This window comes from Neopelma chrysocephalum, unplaced genomic scaffold (genome assembly GCF_003984885.1).
Source record: "Neopelma chrysocephalum unplaced genomic scaffold, ASM398488v2 Primary Assembly neopelma1_24, whole genome shotgun sequence".
Lineage (NCBI taxonomy): Eukaryota > Metazoa > Chordata > Aves > Passeriformes > Pipridae > Neopelma > Neopelma chrysocephalum.
Window position 1 is genome coordinate 7,683,783 of NW_020897693.1, and position 14,939 is coordinate 7,698,721.

The 14,939-nt window shown below is 43.5% G+C and overlaps 2 protein-coding genes across 3 annotated transcripts in view; both read left to right on the forward strand.

Annotated features, from left to right (window-relative positions):
- Positions 1-1,148: 1,148 nt before the first annotated feature.
- On the forward strand, positions 1,149-11,382 carry LOC113976583 (tumor necrosis factor receptor superfamily member 1A-like). The gene is made up of 10 exons (XM_027701904.1): positions 1,149-1,218; positions 2,550-2,643; positions 3,470-3,601; positions 3,782-3,893; positions 4,485-4,558; positions 5,228-5,323; positions 6,273-6,307; positions 9,015-9,353; positions 9,808-9,856; positions 10,650-11,382. Exons 1-10 carry the CDS (start codon positions 1,186-1,188, stop codon positions 10,943-10,945), a joined length of 1,260 nt encoding a protein of 419 aa, XP_027557705.1. The 5' UTR covers positions 1,149-1,185; the 3' UTR covers positions 10,946-11,382.
- A 219-nt stretch (positions 11,383-11,601) lies between these two features.
- CARS (cysteinyl-tRNA synthetase) overlaps positions 11,602-14,939 on the forward strand; it is a 32,997-nt gene continuing 29,659 nt past the window's right edge. The window contains exon 1 of one of the 2 annotated variants that reach the window (XM_027701884.1): positions 11,602-11,715. In XM_027701884.1, the coding sequence (XP_027557685.1) occupies positions 11,688-11,715 (28 nt within the window). In that variant the 5' untranslated portion in view covers positions 11,602-11,687. The remainder of the gene's footprint in view (positions 11,716-14,939) is intronic. The other variant, XM_027701894.1, reaches the window with a different exon arrangement.

Sequence of the window (14,939 nt, forward strand, 5' to 3'; positions counted from 1 at the left end):
TTTGAAGGACATCATCCTAGTCACCCTTTCTGAGGAAGTCTGACTTGTGCCACAGATAAAACTTGATGAGATGGGGTCCCCCCACCTCTGCCTCTCAGGCTATGCAAAGTCCTGTATGCACCTTGAAAGTGTTCACTGTGCAAACACATCTACTAATATCCTTTGAATGCTTCAGCAAGTCAGCACATCTCTGGCCTGTCAGCACAGCCTTCCTCATCACACACATCCTGCTTTGAAATTATTTGAATTATAGATAGTTGCCTCTCTGCCTGTAGGGCTATTTACATCTCTTGGGTACAACTGCGTGTGGGTTTGAGAAATGCTTACTAAAACAACAGGGAAAAAAAACTAGCCCATGCCCACCTGAACCAAAGAGAAGCAGTGCTGAGAGGAAGCATCCGGTAGGTATAAATGCAAATTCTTGAAATTCTTTGGATCATTTCCATTTTACCAAGCTACACACCCACAGGGATTTCACTGGGACTTGTTACTGCAGTTAAGTAAAACACTTGCCACAAAAGGAGCAATTCAGTGAAAGAAATTATCAACTTACATAAACTAATTATGCATGAGCAGAGTAGGAGTTTCCAACATTTACTGCTGCTGCCACAGGGTATTAAAAATAATCCAAAAAGGAGCAATCTGTAAATCCTTGTGCCATTAATTTTAATCCAATTTCAACATCTTGAGGTGAATGTTTGTACCGGATACATGCACATGGAAGATAAAGAGTATTCTCGAGAAACATCACGGTCAGAAATGTTATTTCTCTGGGAGGAATATCTGCTGAGGGAAAAGCTGAGAACCATTTCAGGGCGTTAGAAAACCCAGTTTGCGTGTCGTTGGGAAAACTCCCAGTACATCCTTCGCCCCTTCTTTTAATGATCAGTGAGCTGCCCGTCGGCGCGCGAGCTTTTTTGGGTGGAGGGGCACGGATCGCGCCGTATCCCAGCGTGGATTCTGCCTGCTCTCGATAGGTGCAAAGCGTGTTACCAGGGGCTGTCCCAAGGCACGGCGTGGTTTCCCTCGGCTTCGGGGGGGGGGCACGGCGCCCCTGGGACGGGTCGCGGTCCGGGCGGGGGCGGCCGCTGCCGCCCGCGGGGGCGGATAAAGGGGAAGAGCCGGCACCTCCCCCCGGCCGTGCCGAGCGGAGGCAGGACGGGCAGTGCCGGGCCGGGAGCCGCGATGGCAGCCGGAGGAGCGGCGGCGCTGCTGCTGGTGAGTGCCGGGTGAGGGGCTCTGGCCGCTGTCTGCGGGCAGGGGCTCGCCCTCAACCTGCCCGCCGCGAGTGGGGGCTGGCACCTGTCCGTAGCCAAATCCCTCCTTTTGACGGGAAAAGAGGCTTCCTCCAAGTCTGGAGTGGAGGAGCCTTGCAGGTTGTCCTACCTTCCTCTTCCTCAAGAGACTTTAGTAACTTACCTGAACTTTTTGTTTGTGTTGCTTGAAACTTCGGGGATCCTGAGTTTATGCGGGTCTCCTAAACTTGAAAAGGATAAGGAAGGGTAGCTGCTGTGAACCCAGCCCCGGGTTGCGGGGAACCCTCTGAAGGGAGTAGGGACTAGTGACGCGTTCTCCGAGTCTCTCCCTAAGGCAGTTGCTGCCACCTTTCCTTCTCTCCTCGGAAAAAAAGAAAATTTCAAGTCAGGAGTGAGCTTTTTAATTGTTCTTGGTGAAACTGTGAAACTGGAAGTTTCCTCAACTACGCGGCTACAGGAAAGACTTTCAGTCTCCTAGGGAGAGAGTTGAAAGAGCGCAGCTGCGGGAGCCGAGCTCTTGATTTCAGCTTGGAAATTGCCCTCTGATGGCAATTAGCGCCGGGGAGCTCCGCGGCTGTCCCTTCCTCTCCCCCTGCATCTGTTCTAGGACCTTCTCTCTCTTACGGTTTACAAGGGAGGGATGTACTTCGGTGTCTCGAAACCGAGCTCAGCGCTCGTCTACCTGCGAGGCACTCAGGGTGCGTGCCCCGCGGGCCTCTTCCTCTTAAAAAAATTTAATAATAATAAACATATATAAAAATATATGTTCGTGTGTAAACATTCCCAATGCTCCTGTGGCTACAGTAAGTTATTTTTGTTAATGACTCAACTTGCCTTCTGCTTAAGATTACAGAGCCAGTGAGAAATGCTGGATGAGGTCTCTGGGGCGTATCCTCCATTTTGCAGAGGGGGGGGAAGACTAACACTGATCTCCATGAATTAAAAAGATGGGAGGAGGGAGAAACGAATGCCTTGCATGCGGCAGAAACTTTGGCCTCTGAAGTTCCATTGCAGTGAACTAGTTGAAAGAAAACAGAATTTTAAATGGAGTCAGGGATCTGTGGCAATAGTGTCTAAAACCCATCAGCTGCTGCACGGTGGTGCTTTAACCCCAACTTTGTGATTGCAATTACTGCTGTGAGCAGCACTTAGCAGAAATTAGTTTGGGTTTCCTCTGTGGCTTCCCATAAACTTCTGAACGTGTTTCCAAGTCTTTACTGGTTCATCTCCCTGAGATGGTTATCATGTCCTGGGAGGATGATTCACTCAAATGCCTGTTTGTCTTTGCTGTAGGTTATGCTGCTGACAATGCCTGGAACCCGAGCAAAGAACTGTGAAGAGGGAGAGTACTTCCATGAAGGACACTGCTGTGTATCTTGTCCAGCAGGTAAGACTTTAGGAAGTTACAGCTGATAATGGCCATGTTTCTTTCTCGTGGAGATGACTGAGTCACTATTGTTTTTTATGGTTTCATCTGGTGAAAGTATAAGCCCATCTGAAGCCATGATGGCTTCTTGGTGCTGTTTAGGCCAGGCTCCATTTTGAAGCAAGAGTCCCTTGTGTGACAGGTGATGACTGGGAGAGGTGCCTTGGCAGCAAGCCAGGAAAACTCTGCTCATGGTTGAAGATAAAGTGTTCAAAATTGGGTATTGTTAACAATTTGGTTTTTTGTTAACAAAACACTTCAGTTAGCACAAAGAACAAGCCATGGGGAATTCTGGTATTTCTGTGTCTGAAGGTAAGAGTTGGGTTTGGTTTTGCTCTCCCCTCCTTACTCAGTGTGTGCAGAGTTAAGCAGTTTTGTGTTGAGAAGTACCCTGCCCCTAGAGAGTATCAGAGGGCTATTTAGAGGTAATTCGGAGAAAGTAGACGAGTAGTTCTTACAACCAGTTCTCTCTGTGCTCATCAGCTCCTTCAGAGATGGTGCTGGCCATATAGCTGACTCTAAGCTGTTGCAGAGAGTCATCCTTGTCCCCTGTGTGTCTCAGCAGAGGCCTGGCTGTATGCCTCGTTTGGCACTGCTCCTTGTCTGAGCAGCAAACTGGGAATATGCCTCCTGACTTTCCTGTGCTGGTTCATGTGGCACATGATTCATTTGTGAGGAGAGGTTGGACTCTCCTCAAAATGGGTTTGTGTTGTAACATCCTGTTATAGCCCTTTGTCTGTTTAAAAGATCCCTTGAGGCTGCTGCTGCCGGTTCTCTTCTTCCACAGGTACTTTTGCTGCTCAGCACTGCAGTGCTCCACATTTGGGAGGAAAATGTCACCCTTGCAAGGAAGGAGAGAGTTATACTGCCCATGAGAACGGCTTGGACGAATGCTTGTCATGCAGACAGTGCAAAGATGGTACCAAGCATGATTTTGATGAAGCCTTAACCCTTTCCCCTTTTTAATGTGGAAAATCTGATCCTCATTGAGCATATTGAACTTAGAAAGAAATTGCCTTTATGACATGAGTATAACTTCTGCAGAGTTGTAGAGTCACATCTTTTATATTTACTTTGTAATTTTTGTTTTATTTTTTAGATCAAGTAACTGTGAGACCCTGTACTCTGACACACAACACTGAATGCGAGTGCAAACAAGGGTATTTCTGCACTGACAAGAGCTGTGAAATATGTCAGAGACACAATAAAATGTAAGTTTGATAAAGAATATAAGTGACTGTTTTCTTTCTAGGGAATGTTAGACCTGTGGCCCAATCAGTGCCAATAGCTAACACATGTTATCTGGCTGTAAATAATTGCCCTGAAGCCAAATGGAATTATTCATGCATTTAAATTTTAGGTGTCAAAATATGTGAACTTGAAACCTAAAAAGATGTGAACTTGGGTATTGTGCTTGTTGCTTATGGCTGCAAGCTTGCACTTTTCATGTCTTCAGATTAGTATTTCCCTAGGTACACACTTGAATACACTTTCTAGCACCCAGTCAAAAATTTTGGGAAGTAGAACTACCTGTTGAAGGCAATTAACTGTGCATGAATAATGCATCTACTGTGGTTTGGTTTTTGCATTTTCCCCCTCCCACTTATAAGCTAACATACGTGAACTTTATCTGCTTTGCTTCTATTTAATCTTGCAGTACTATCTTGGGTTATTTAAAGGTGCACTTTTAACAAAGTTATCTGTTTATGCCTCTAAGCTCTGCCTGAAAAAAATCGGGTCTATACAGAGCTGCACGTTGCTCTGGAAATGTTGATACAACCCTGTGTTGCCACCCACTGCAGGTATCCGGAAGGGAAAGAAATCGACCGGAATTGCAATGCTACTACAGGCCTAGGATGTGACTTACCGGATCAAGGTCTGGTACAGAAATCCCACTCAGCTTGGTTTGTTGGGTCTGTGGCTTCAGGTTAATAACACCATAGCAGTCTGTAAAACAGTGGTTTGAACTACTGTAACATTTAACAGCTTCTGTGTTTTAGTCTGGGAGTTACTTGCTAAAGACAAACTCTCAAAGGCATTGGAGTGACAAACCATCTTAAGTTTCACTGGGTGAAAAGCTACATGTGTTGCCAGGGTTTTCAAAGTTGCAAGGGTGATACCTCTGAAAGTTCCAGATATGTTTCCTATGCCTGAGAAGCTGTGTATGGAGCAGCTTTCTCTTCTGCTAGTAGATAGCTTCTGCCAGACTAGAGGAAGACTGAACTGACACTATCTATGTTACAGCACCTCAAGCTTGCTGTCATCTTTTGCATACTTGTTTCCCCTTTTAAGTGTCTGTCTGGAAGACCTTGTAGAAGTTGTGTTGCAGGTCTGTGCAGAATCCCCTGCTGCCTTTGGGGTAATGATGTGCAGTGCAAACGAGTACTTGCACATTCAGGTCAGCTGAAAGTCCCTAGTGCCTCTTCCAGGACAAGCTAGCAGGGTTGTTGTATTAGTGCTGGGCTTAGGCTGTTTTCTAGGACAGCAAGGAATATCTTTTTGGGGGGCTGCTTCAGTACTAATTTTATTTCTTTTTCCTTCACAGGAAGCACAGCTCTTTCTTGGATTATTCTTCCAATTATTTTGGTTGTTGTTGTGGTTTTGCTGATCTTGGTATTTAAAATGTTGAAGTGTGATAAAGGTAACTACTTGATTCTTGTCCATAAAATTTGCTTTCCAGAATTAGGTAAAGCATGCACTAGGGCTATCTCTGGGGTTTGTGTTACTTTTATAGGAGACCTTTTTAAGCTCTAGTTCACTTAGCATGTGATTGAAGAAGAGTAGTTTTGTTAAGTAAATAAAATGCATAATCCTTAACTGAGCATCCTTATTTTGCTGACAGATGCCTTTACTTCAAAGCATGATTATAATTAGGTCCTTAAAAAGGACTTTTCCTATCTACTTGCCTTGTATTGGCAAAGACAAAAACCTGTGTCAGCTCAGATGCATGGTGCAAAAAGTAGCAACTAATTAGATCATTAACTGCTTTTGTTCTCTGTATTTGGATGTGGAGATTTTTCTACAAAGTGTTGCCCTTTCATCATTTGAGCCTCTTAATGAATGTGAACGTGAGGTTGATAAGTCCTGTGTGAATTTATTCTTTTAGTGAAATTGAGCTGTTTTCCTTGGAAATTTCTCTTTCCACTACTGTGTATTAAGGTGTTTTTGCAAGTAGTGTAGTTAGATTAATGTTAACAATTGGTCTGAATTTTGAATGGTAACTTTGTTCAAATCATGCTTTACCAATTGTATTGCAGTAAAAACAATTTCTGTCTGTATTGCAATAGCCCACAAAAATGCTGCATAAGCTGGAGTGGGGGAGCATGCAAGAGTGACTTAAACTGCATCTTGTTGTCTGCATTTTACTAAGTGGGACTCCTCTCTATGAAGGCACAGTGTATGTGCTGTTGGTGGAAGCTAAGAGTAGTAGTGTCATGAAATGTATTACAGTTCAAGGAAACTTAATGGCTTGTAAAAGCTTTGGGTTGTGTTACAAAAGTTTCTACTGTGTATAAATCTTGCATGAATTCAGCTCTGTTTAAGTTGCTGCAATTCTTAAAAGTTTCTTAGACACTTATTTTGTTTTTCAGCTGCTTCAGCTGATAAAGATGTGGAGAAAAGTCTGGTAAGTATGTGATAGATCAAATGTTTCATCTCAGTTTTGTGCAGTTTAATTGTGCACTGTTTAATTGTACTTGATGCATAGCCCTCAATGTTTGTCTCACTGTAGACCTCTGGTAGGATGTGTTCCTGTGATGCAGGAAGTTGTGATTCATACAGGGCAAGATATTAGCAAGGGCCTGATTAACTGCATGTGTCTGCTACAGTTGGGCTTTCCAATACTTCCCTTGGAAACACTTCAGAGCCTGTGACCAGGATGTTTTGAAAGCGGAAAAAAATTAGACTAGCTTCAAGCTTTCACTTCAGACTGTGTCCAGATGATACCTTGATCCAATTTAGTTTTTTTGCTCTTTCACATGTGTTCTGCAATCAGTGTCAGCTATCAGTTACCTGCATGGTGATGTTCAAGCTTTTATTGCAATTTAACAACAAATTATTTGTTCATAAGACCTACTACTCTTGGTCCAATAAAGTGACTGAGCCTTCCTGCCTTTGGGCTCATGTCAAAAGCTACAGACCAGAACAGTCTAACTTTTTGGCTCTAAATAGTCCCATAAGATGAGGGATTTGGGGCTCAGAGCATGCCAGTTCCAAAGTGCATCCCTAAAAATGGTTTACCAAGGCTGGCTGCTAGCATGTGTTCCACTGTAAAGCTAGATATACCCTGGCCTGCTGTAGTCAAACACTATTTCAGAACTTTACTGTTTCAGTATGAAAAAAACCTACTATTGCTAATCTAGCATTTTGCAATATAAATACAAAATTAGCTTGTATTTACCTAGTCTAGCTTTAGCTTCTCTAGTTAGAACCTATACCCTTAACAGAACTCTGAGGAAAAAATTAGCTCAGTCTTAGCAGTACAGTTAATGATGTGTAGTGCCAAGGTGTAAAACCAATCTTAGTCTTGATGAGGATCTAAGAAAAATATTCAGATTACTCTCATAGCATGTGTACAACACTATTTCTCCTTGCTGCTTCTCTTGTCCTCTTCCCAATACACTACTCACCCAGTGTGTGAGCTCATCTAATGTTACCAATTAGACATTTTGAGCAATTAAATGCATTTTAATTATGTAAAAAATACTCGAAGACTGAAGAAACAGAATTGAAAGATATGTTTAAAATATCACCTTAAACTCTGCTCTTTTTTTTAAGGTCCATAAGTGGCTCAAATACGTCGATCACCTACACTTTTTTGCTGGGTTGTCTCCTCCCACCCCCTGGCCAGATTTGCAGTACTTCATGTATTTCTAGAAGCTGAAGACAGAAAGCCTGGTCAAAAAGCTGTAGCATAGAAATAGGCAAATATAACATCTCTTTAATTTGAATTAAAAGGTAGTAGAATAATGCAATTACAAATTGGTGCATGGAGACACTTAGCTCTCATGTAAAGAGCTATCACAGACTTGAGATAGAGTGTCTGTGCACTTGGAGTGTTCATGCTGCTGTAATAGCTTATTTGCTAAGGAGAGTTACACTGATAGAATTCTGAGACCAGGTATTTTGGCACCAACACACTGTCCTTTCCAAAGTACCAGTGAATTTATGTGGCTCTGAAAAAAAACCGCAACAACTGCTAATACTTTGATAGCTGCTGCTGCTGCTGTATTTTGAAACAAAATGGTCAGCTGTTCTATATATTTTCAGTCACTTGGCTTCCTATTTAAGAACTATCCTTTATAAAAAAGATCAATTTCTTTAACCTGTTTACACCCTTAACAGAAAGTGTTTTCAATGAGAATGATGTACAACTACATGTGTGATGTGTGGGGTGGTTCCCTTCACATCCCTGCTTATGCATGTTGGTCATATGGTGGCATCACACATGGGTCACTGACCTTGTGCAAGCAGAAACCACACTGGCTTATGCTCACAGAGGCTGTACCTTAAAACACATGTCTCATGGGAAGAACAGTTACTCTTCACCCTTGTTTTCCGCATCTTAGAAACTATTCCTAAAGCTTTCTGGTTTTAGCACTAGCTGATATGTTAGATGCTAGTCTGCTTTGTACTTGTACTGTTCCTGATGAGTTGGGGCTGTACTTTAATGAATATATATGCTATATGCTTTAATGAATTGGCAATGCTGAAACTGATGCAGCCTTCCTTGGTTGCTTCCCTCTTTGTCCCCTCACAAAAGGTATGTGATGTGCACTGGTGCTCCCTGGTTTCTTTCAACTGATTCCAGTTTCTGAATCTGTCAGGAAAGTTAATCCAGCCCAAGAAAGCCTAAACTAGTGCACTACATGGAGCTGATAGGCTATAATCAGCTTGGAAAAAGTTGTGAGAGCATCAGCCTTGACATAGCAAGAGGCTTGAGGCCCCTGTTGCTGTTAAGTCAGCTCAGGTGAAGCAAAGCAATTTAATTTCCTCCTAACTTACAAGAGATGCAAAACTTCTGTACCTAGAGAGGAGCAAGCAGAAATCCCACATCAGTGAGAACATCGGGAAAAGTTTCCTGCATTTTTTGTGGAGGTAGCCTGTGAGCCTTACCCTACAGTCCAGTGGGAGCAGAAGAGACATTGAAGTGAAGAGCTGGGCTCTAAAACCATTTGAACTCCAGTTCTGTGAAGGCTGTAACTTTGCCCTATTAGCAGGTCTCCTGTTATTTCTCTATCTGGTGGTTTCAAGTGTTCTTTTTTCTTCCCCTAGACTGTCTTTGTAGGCCTACCTATGAAACATCTCTTAAAGCATGTTCTTATTCTTTACAGAAGTCTGAGGGCGGTAGTGAAAGCCTCATTTTGCCAGAAAGGAAGACACCTGCACCTGCAAATAACTCAATGAACCCAGAGGGTGAGAACTGTGGTGAGAGCCCAGAGAGCCAAGCACAAATCAATATTAACTTGGAAGTAGAAGACACATCACCAGAGGAAGATAGTGCACTTACTGAGCAGGGCACCATCCTGCATGGGGACTGGAAGCACCGTGTGCTAAGGTGGTTGAGGAGGATTCCTGAGTCTTCATTACAATCAAAACCTGGCCAGAATTCTGCTTTTCATCAGAATAACCTATCTGATGTATCAAGTATTAGAACACCAGCAAATCGGGTGGTAAGTGTGTGCATGTGAAATTATCATCACGTTTTCTCTAATACATGTGTAATTTCAGTTCTATTTTTAACTATTTCTTGAGTTTTCAGGCAGAATGATAAAGGATACTTTGCATTAAAGATGTAATAGGAAGTATGGAAAGTGATGTCTTGGGAAAGCAAACTTCAATCCCTTACATTTAATTTACTCTGCCTCTTTCATCTCCCTGTCAAAATGTACATAGAAGCTGCTCTGTAGCAAAAGCAGCAAATATGTTGCCTTGTTGCTTCGCTTCAGAGCTGTTTCATCATGCAATTTTCTTTACTCAAATACTTTCAGCTGTGCTGTGAAACTTGCCCCCCACCCCCCACTTAATGGTGTGCGTGGTGTAGAAGCAAGCTGTCAAGTAGGTCAAGAATAATTGTAAGTGAACCACCCTGATATGTTGGAGTCATGGTCCAACTTTGTATTACAGGTACGAGAACCAGAGCATCAAATAATTGTTAAGGATCTCTCTCAAAAAGGTAAGTGTTCCATAAATTGACAGTACTTGGAATTTGGTTTTGTTTCCTGTTGACTAGTCTACTTAAGGAATAGTGTAGGGAGGCTAATGAATATTGCTTAGAGCTATAAGGCTTTCAGTAAATTGTAAAATATGCTGAAACAGGATTATTGCTACACTTGAGAGAAGTTGTAATCCCTGTGGTGAATTGTTCTACTTTTAAAGCATGACTTTTCTGCGCAGGGGTATAGTGCAGCCATGATTTTAAGAATAAGAATGGTACAAATTTTTTTAAAAAATATTTTAAAACAAGGCTGCACTGCAGCAGTGTACTCTGCTTTAGTGAGTGGGGGGGTAGGTCAGAGCAGGAAATCTTTCTGTCAGATGTCCACTGACATGGAAGACTCCATCAAATCCCCATACATCTGTCTGTACTGAGCAAATTGTGCTGGATGTCCAAGAGAGGGGTTTTTCTCATGATGGCCTTGGTGTGGCAAACCTATGGTTAAAGCCTACTGTTTTGTAGCCCTGTTAAGCTAAAGTACCAGGCAGTGAAGCATTCCTCAAAACCACCTTCGCTGAATGGTGTCTTAGGAGACTTCTTTTAAGATATCTGGACCAACAGACCTTCAGCTGTGTTTACAATCTCTTAGTAGGAAACCTGGTGCTCCTTAGGTGCCAAACCTGGCCTTGCTGCTGCTGTTCGGTCTGTGCAGGCATTGGCTGAAAATTAAAGGGAAAGGACCTACATTAGCTATGAAAAAGAGAATCTGTGTCTTAAAACCCAAGCTGATGTGCGTTGTTTTTTCTTTCAGAACGGAGAGTTTGCTTTGAGGCCTTTATAAAGGAAGTACCACCAAAAAACTGGAGGCAGCTTATGAGAACTCATCTGCATGACAATGATATTGATAAAATTATTTATAACTTTCATAATGATATAGAAGAGCAATCCTATCAGATGCTTCTCATCTGGAGAAATACACTGGGAGAAAAACAGTGCATTATTAAGTTACTGAGTGAGTTGAAGCATATAGATAGGAAGGCTTATGATAACGTAGTGAACACTTTAAAAAGTAATAACATTATAAGTAAAGTAGAAGCTACAGATTAATGTTTATGAGGAACTTCAGAAACGCTTGTGTACATATGTGTGTCTACAAACTTCTGTTAAATGAGGACATCAACAAGCTCCAGTAAAAGTGATGTGATGGCATGGACTTGATATCCTCCTCACCTCATGTGGAGAACTGGGAGGGATTTAGCACTGTCAGTATTGTCACGGACTCGGGTTGTGACATTCACTAAGGTCTTTTGAGTTGTACAATATTGAACTCGGGCGCCGGATGCCCGCTTGGGAGCGAGGAGCTCGTGCTTCCCTTTGCGTGTGGCAGTGCCGTGCTGTCCCAGCCTGTCAGGTGGGAACAAAGAGGCTGCTGCCGCTTTTGAGAGTATGTGTGCTTTGGTTTCTTCGTAGAGTTTTGTTTTGTATCGATCTGCTTAGCACCGTTGTGTTCGAAGCACCGCAATAAAAGCCTGGTTGAGAGAGAAGCAGGTGTTGACTCTTGGACTTCTTTCGGGTGGTAGAGTCGCCGTCCCTGGAGGTATTTAAGGATAGCCTCAGTTGGCACGGTGGTGTTCGGTCGTGGGTTGGACTCGGTGACCTGAGAGGTCTTTTCCAAGCTGATCGATGCCGTGAGTGCCGGGGGCGGGCGATGCCGCGGGAGGGCGGGCGGTGCTCCCGGTTGCCCCGGTGACGCGGGGCTCCCGTCGGAAGTAGCGTAGGGCGGGCGGGGCGAGGCTTCCGGACGCGCTGTTGCATCAGCTCGGGAGCGAGGGCAGGACGAGGCACCAGGATGGCAGCAGCGGCCGCCGCCGAGCACGGTAGGTCGGCGACCGGCGCCGCGGAGCCCCGGCGGGGCCAGGCGGGGGGTCCGCCGGGGTTGTCACGGCTCGGCGGCGGTCGGGGCCGCGGCCCCGCCGCTGTCACGGTGTCAGGTGGGAGATGGGGGCGGTGGGGCGTCGCCGTGGTCGCCTCCTTCACGCGTCCCTTGGGATCTGCATCCCTTGGCGTCCGCTGTGGCGGGGTCCCCACCGAGCCCCTCCAGGGCGCGTTCGTGGGGACCCCGCCGCCGCAGCCCCCCAGGTGCCTCCGCGCCCGTCCCGTGGGTGCCCGTGGGATGCGGCTCGTATTGTGCCTCACCGCGAACGTGAAGGTTAATGCTGACACGCAGTGGTTTGTGGAAAAAAAATTCGGAGCTTCTCGGTACTGAAGGCTGGAAACAGCTGTTCTACAGCTCGATGGGTTCCAAGAGCTATTTGGTGGCTGCCAAACCGCTTGGGCTGTGCGCCTATCGCCGCGTCCTCTGTTCTCTTTCACCTGCCCCTGTGTCTCCCTTGCTGTCTTTCCAAGTCATCACTGTTCTCCCTTGAACTCGTGTCTGAACTTCTTGACTTTTTCGGATATTTTCTTTGGTCATGGTTTAATGACGGGTTGCACTGCTCACTTCCATATGGAAGGAGGACTAGGGTAGTCCTGTAATTTTTGGCACTACGGTAGCAAATAGAAACTTGGAATACCAGTCATGCAAGTATGAAATACCATTATGGTATGTAAAGGGTTGGAAATTTGTCATTCCAGTTAAGGAACTGTAAATTCAAAGATTTTGCTCCTTTTTCTTTGCTACTGAAAGTTGCTTTGCCCTCTGTTCATCAAAAGTAACATTCCCATTAAAGTGAAATATGTTTTCAAGGGATTGGCTTTTTTAGAAGTGTTTTCAGTATCTTAGGAGAAAAAAAAACAAAACACCAAAGGCTCAGTTCAGGTGCCTTTTAAGAAACTTTTTGATTAACTTTATAATTAGGCAAATAGTTTTTTCTTCTGTCTTTTTTTTTAAATTGCAATTGTTACATTTAGTTTCAGTTCGGGAAAAGTGGAAGGGAAACTGACAGGGCTCAAGTGACTGGGATTGACAAGCTCTTCCTCCATGTGGGATACTCCAGTCTTAAAAATCTCTGCTCAGCCAAAAGCCTCTTGAATCTCATGTGTGAGTCTTGATAAGTCCTTTGTCTCTCTGTCTATCTGTGTGTATGCTGTGTCTGGCATAGATGAAGTCATTGCACTGGTTTGGTGGTTCTGAAATGTTTATGGAAAAGAGTAATTCATCTTGGCTGAGCAAATAGTTGGAATTCCTTCTGAAAGTACCAGAGTGGCCAGCTAGAATGATAAATGGCCAATTTGAAGACATCTTAATAATAAGACTTGTTACATTTGTCTTTTCTGTGTTGCTTTAAATTTGTTGGAAGAGAAATTACCTAAACTAGCTAGTTTCTGCCTGCTTTATGGCTTTTTGGTATTTACTTTGCTGTCAACACCTTCAAGGAACAGAAATTTTCATTTTCTAGTTAATAAAACTGAAAATTTTCCATGAAATTATTGATGTTGTATGGTCTGTGTGTCTTGATTAAACTTCAGAAGGTATTTTATGTGCAAATAAAACATAGAAGCAGTCCTATGCCTTTGAGTCTGTGTGTTGCTGTGGTCTTGCAGACAAATTCCCAGTGTCTTTTAGTAGTCTCCAAAGCACTCCATGCATGGAAAGAAGAATGTGTGACAATTATATCACCCAAAGAGATTGTACACCAGCAGCTATTTTATGAGAACTGTATTAGTTAATATCTACAGTGGAATTTTTTGGAAACAACTTTGTAATGTTTCATTGTTAACATTAATTCTTGTGATTTTTCAAGGTTATTTTGCTACCTCTCCAATACTTGTTCTCTGTACTTATTTCCTGAATGGAGTAGCTGTTGATATGATTTGATATCTATGGATCATTCCATTCACATGAGTTAAAACTCAGTGTTATGCAACAGCTCTGTAATACTCCCATGTTTCTGCTGTCAAGAAAACACTTCTTAATGCAATGGAGCAATAACAACTGTAGTTTATTGGGAGTGGAAAAAAATTGCAGTCAGAGAGAAGGGCGATTTCTTAGCCTGTTTTCCTAAAGCAACAGGGAAAACAAGTCAGACGTACATATATCCATTGGCCCTTCTCCCTCAATACTTTTTTAATCCATCGATTTTTACTAATTGCGTTTAACAGTGGGCTGCCTCTTGCACACAGTTGGCTAACAGACTGAGCAAAGAAGGGTTGGAGATGCACAGGAGGATGGGGATACTGAAGTATATGGGAAGAGGGGATGCAGCACTTAGGTATCAGAAAATACATCAATGGGAGTGTGTGATGAATTAAAGGCAGTGCTAGACTCTGAAGGAGGAACTGAGGGTACAGAATAGTCACAGAAAACCAAGATTTTGTAGATTTACTATTCCTGTTTTAGTAGTGATATCAATTAAATCAGAATAGGCTTTTATGTAAAAATAGTTTTTACTAATTTCTTTTGCTTGAAAAGAAATGGTTCACTGCTATATTGCCATCCAAAAAACACTGTTACCACAGTCATTCTTTCTTTCCAGGAGAGTACCCTGTTCTTCATGAGAAAAGCTTTTGTTTTGTGAGTTCAGTCCAGTTTGGAGCTACTCACGAGAATGCCAGAAGTGAGAATGATTTTGTTCTGCATATACTGAAATAGGATGCTCAGAGGTACTTCAGAATTGCACTGATGGTAGAATCATAGAATGGCCTGGGTTGGAAGGGACCTTAAAGATCATCTAGTTCTATTCCCCTCCTGTGGGCAAGGACACCTTTCACTAAACCAGGTTGTTCAGAGCTCCATCCAGTCTGACCTTGAACACTTCCAGTGATGGGACATCGCTCAGCACTCTCTCAAACACTAAGACTTTGCCTGTATCTGCAACTGACTGCAGCAGAGAGTAGAACACATTTGTGATAGCTTCAAGTTGTCACATTCTGAAAAGTAGCTGTGGGTCTAGGAAAGAAAATAAAGTTTGGAGCTCAGCACAGCCTGTGAAACCAATGTGGGACACTTAGATTGGTACAGTGAGCCTGCTGGGAGCTCGAGACCGCTGTGGCTCAGCTACTGCTGCACTCTGAGGAAACGCTGTCAACAGCTGCTCAGATGTGTTCTTGCTGTACCGCACGTGCTGTGGTGCCCAGTCATGGCTGTGAGTTTGGGCTGAAT

Coding starts and splice junctions, on each gene's coding strand:
- LOC113976583 (XM_027701904.1), top strand. CDS start 1,186: ATGGCAGCCGGAGGAGCGGCGGCGCTGCTGCTG. Junction 5,324..6,272: donor AATGTTGAAGTGTGATAAAG/GTAACTACTTGA, acceptor TTTGTTTTTCAG/CTGCTTCAGCTGATAAAGAT. Junction 9,857..10,649: donor TAAGGATCTCTCTCAAAAAG/GTAAGTGTTCCA, acceptor TTTTTCTTTCAG/AACGGAGAGTTTGCTTTGAG.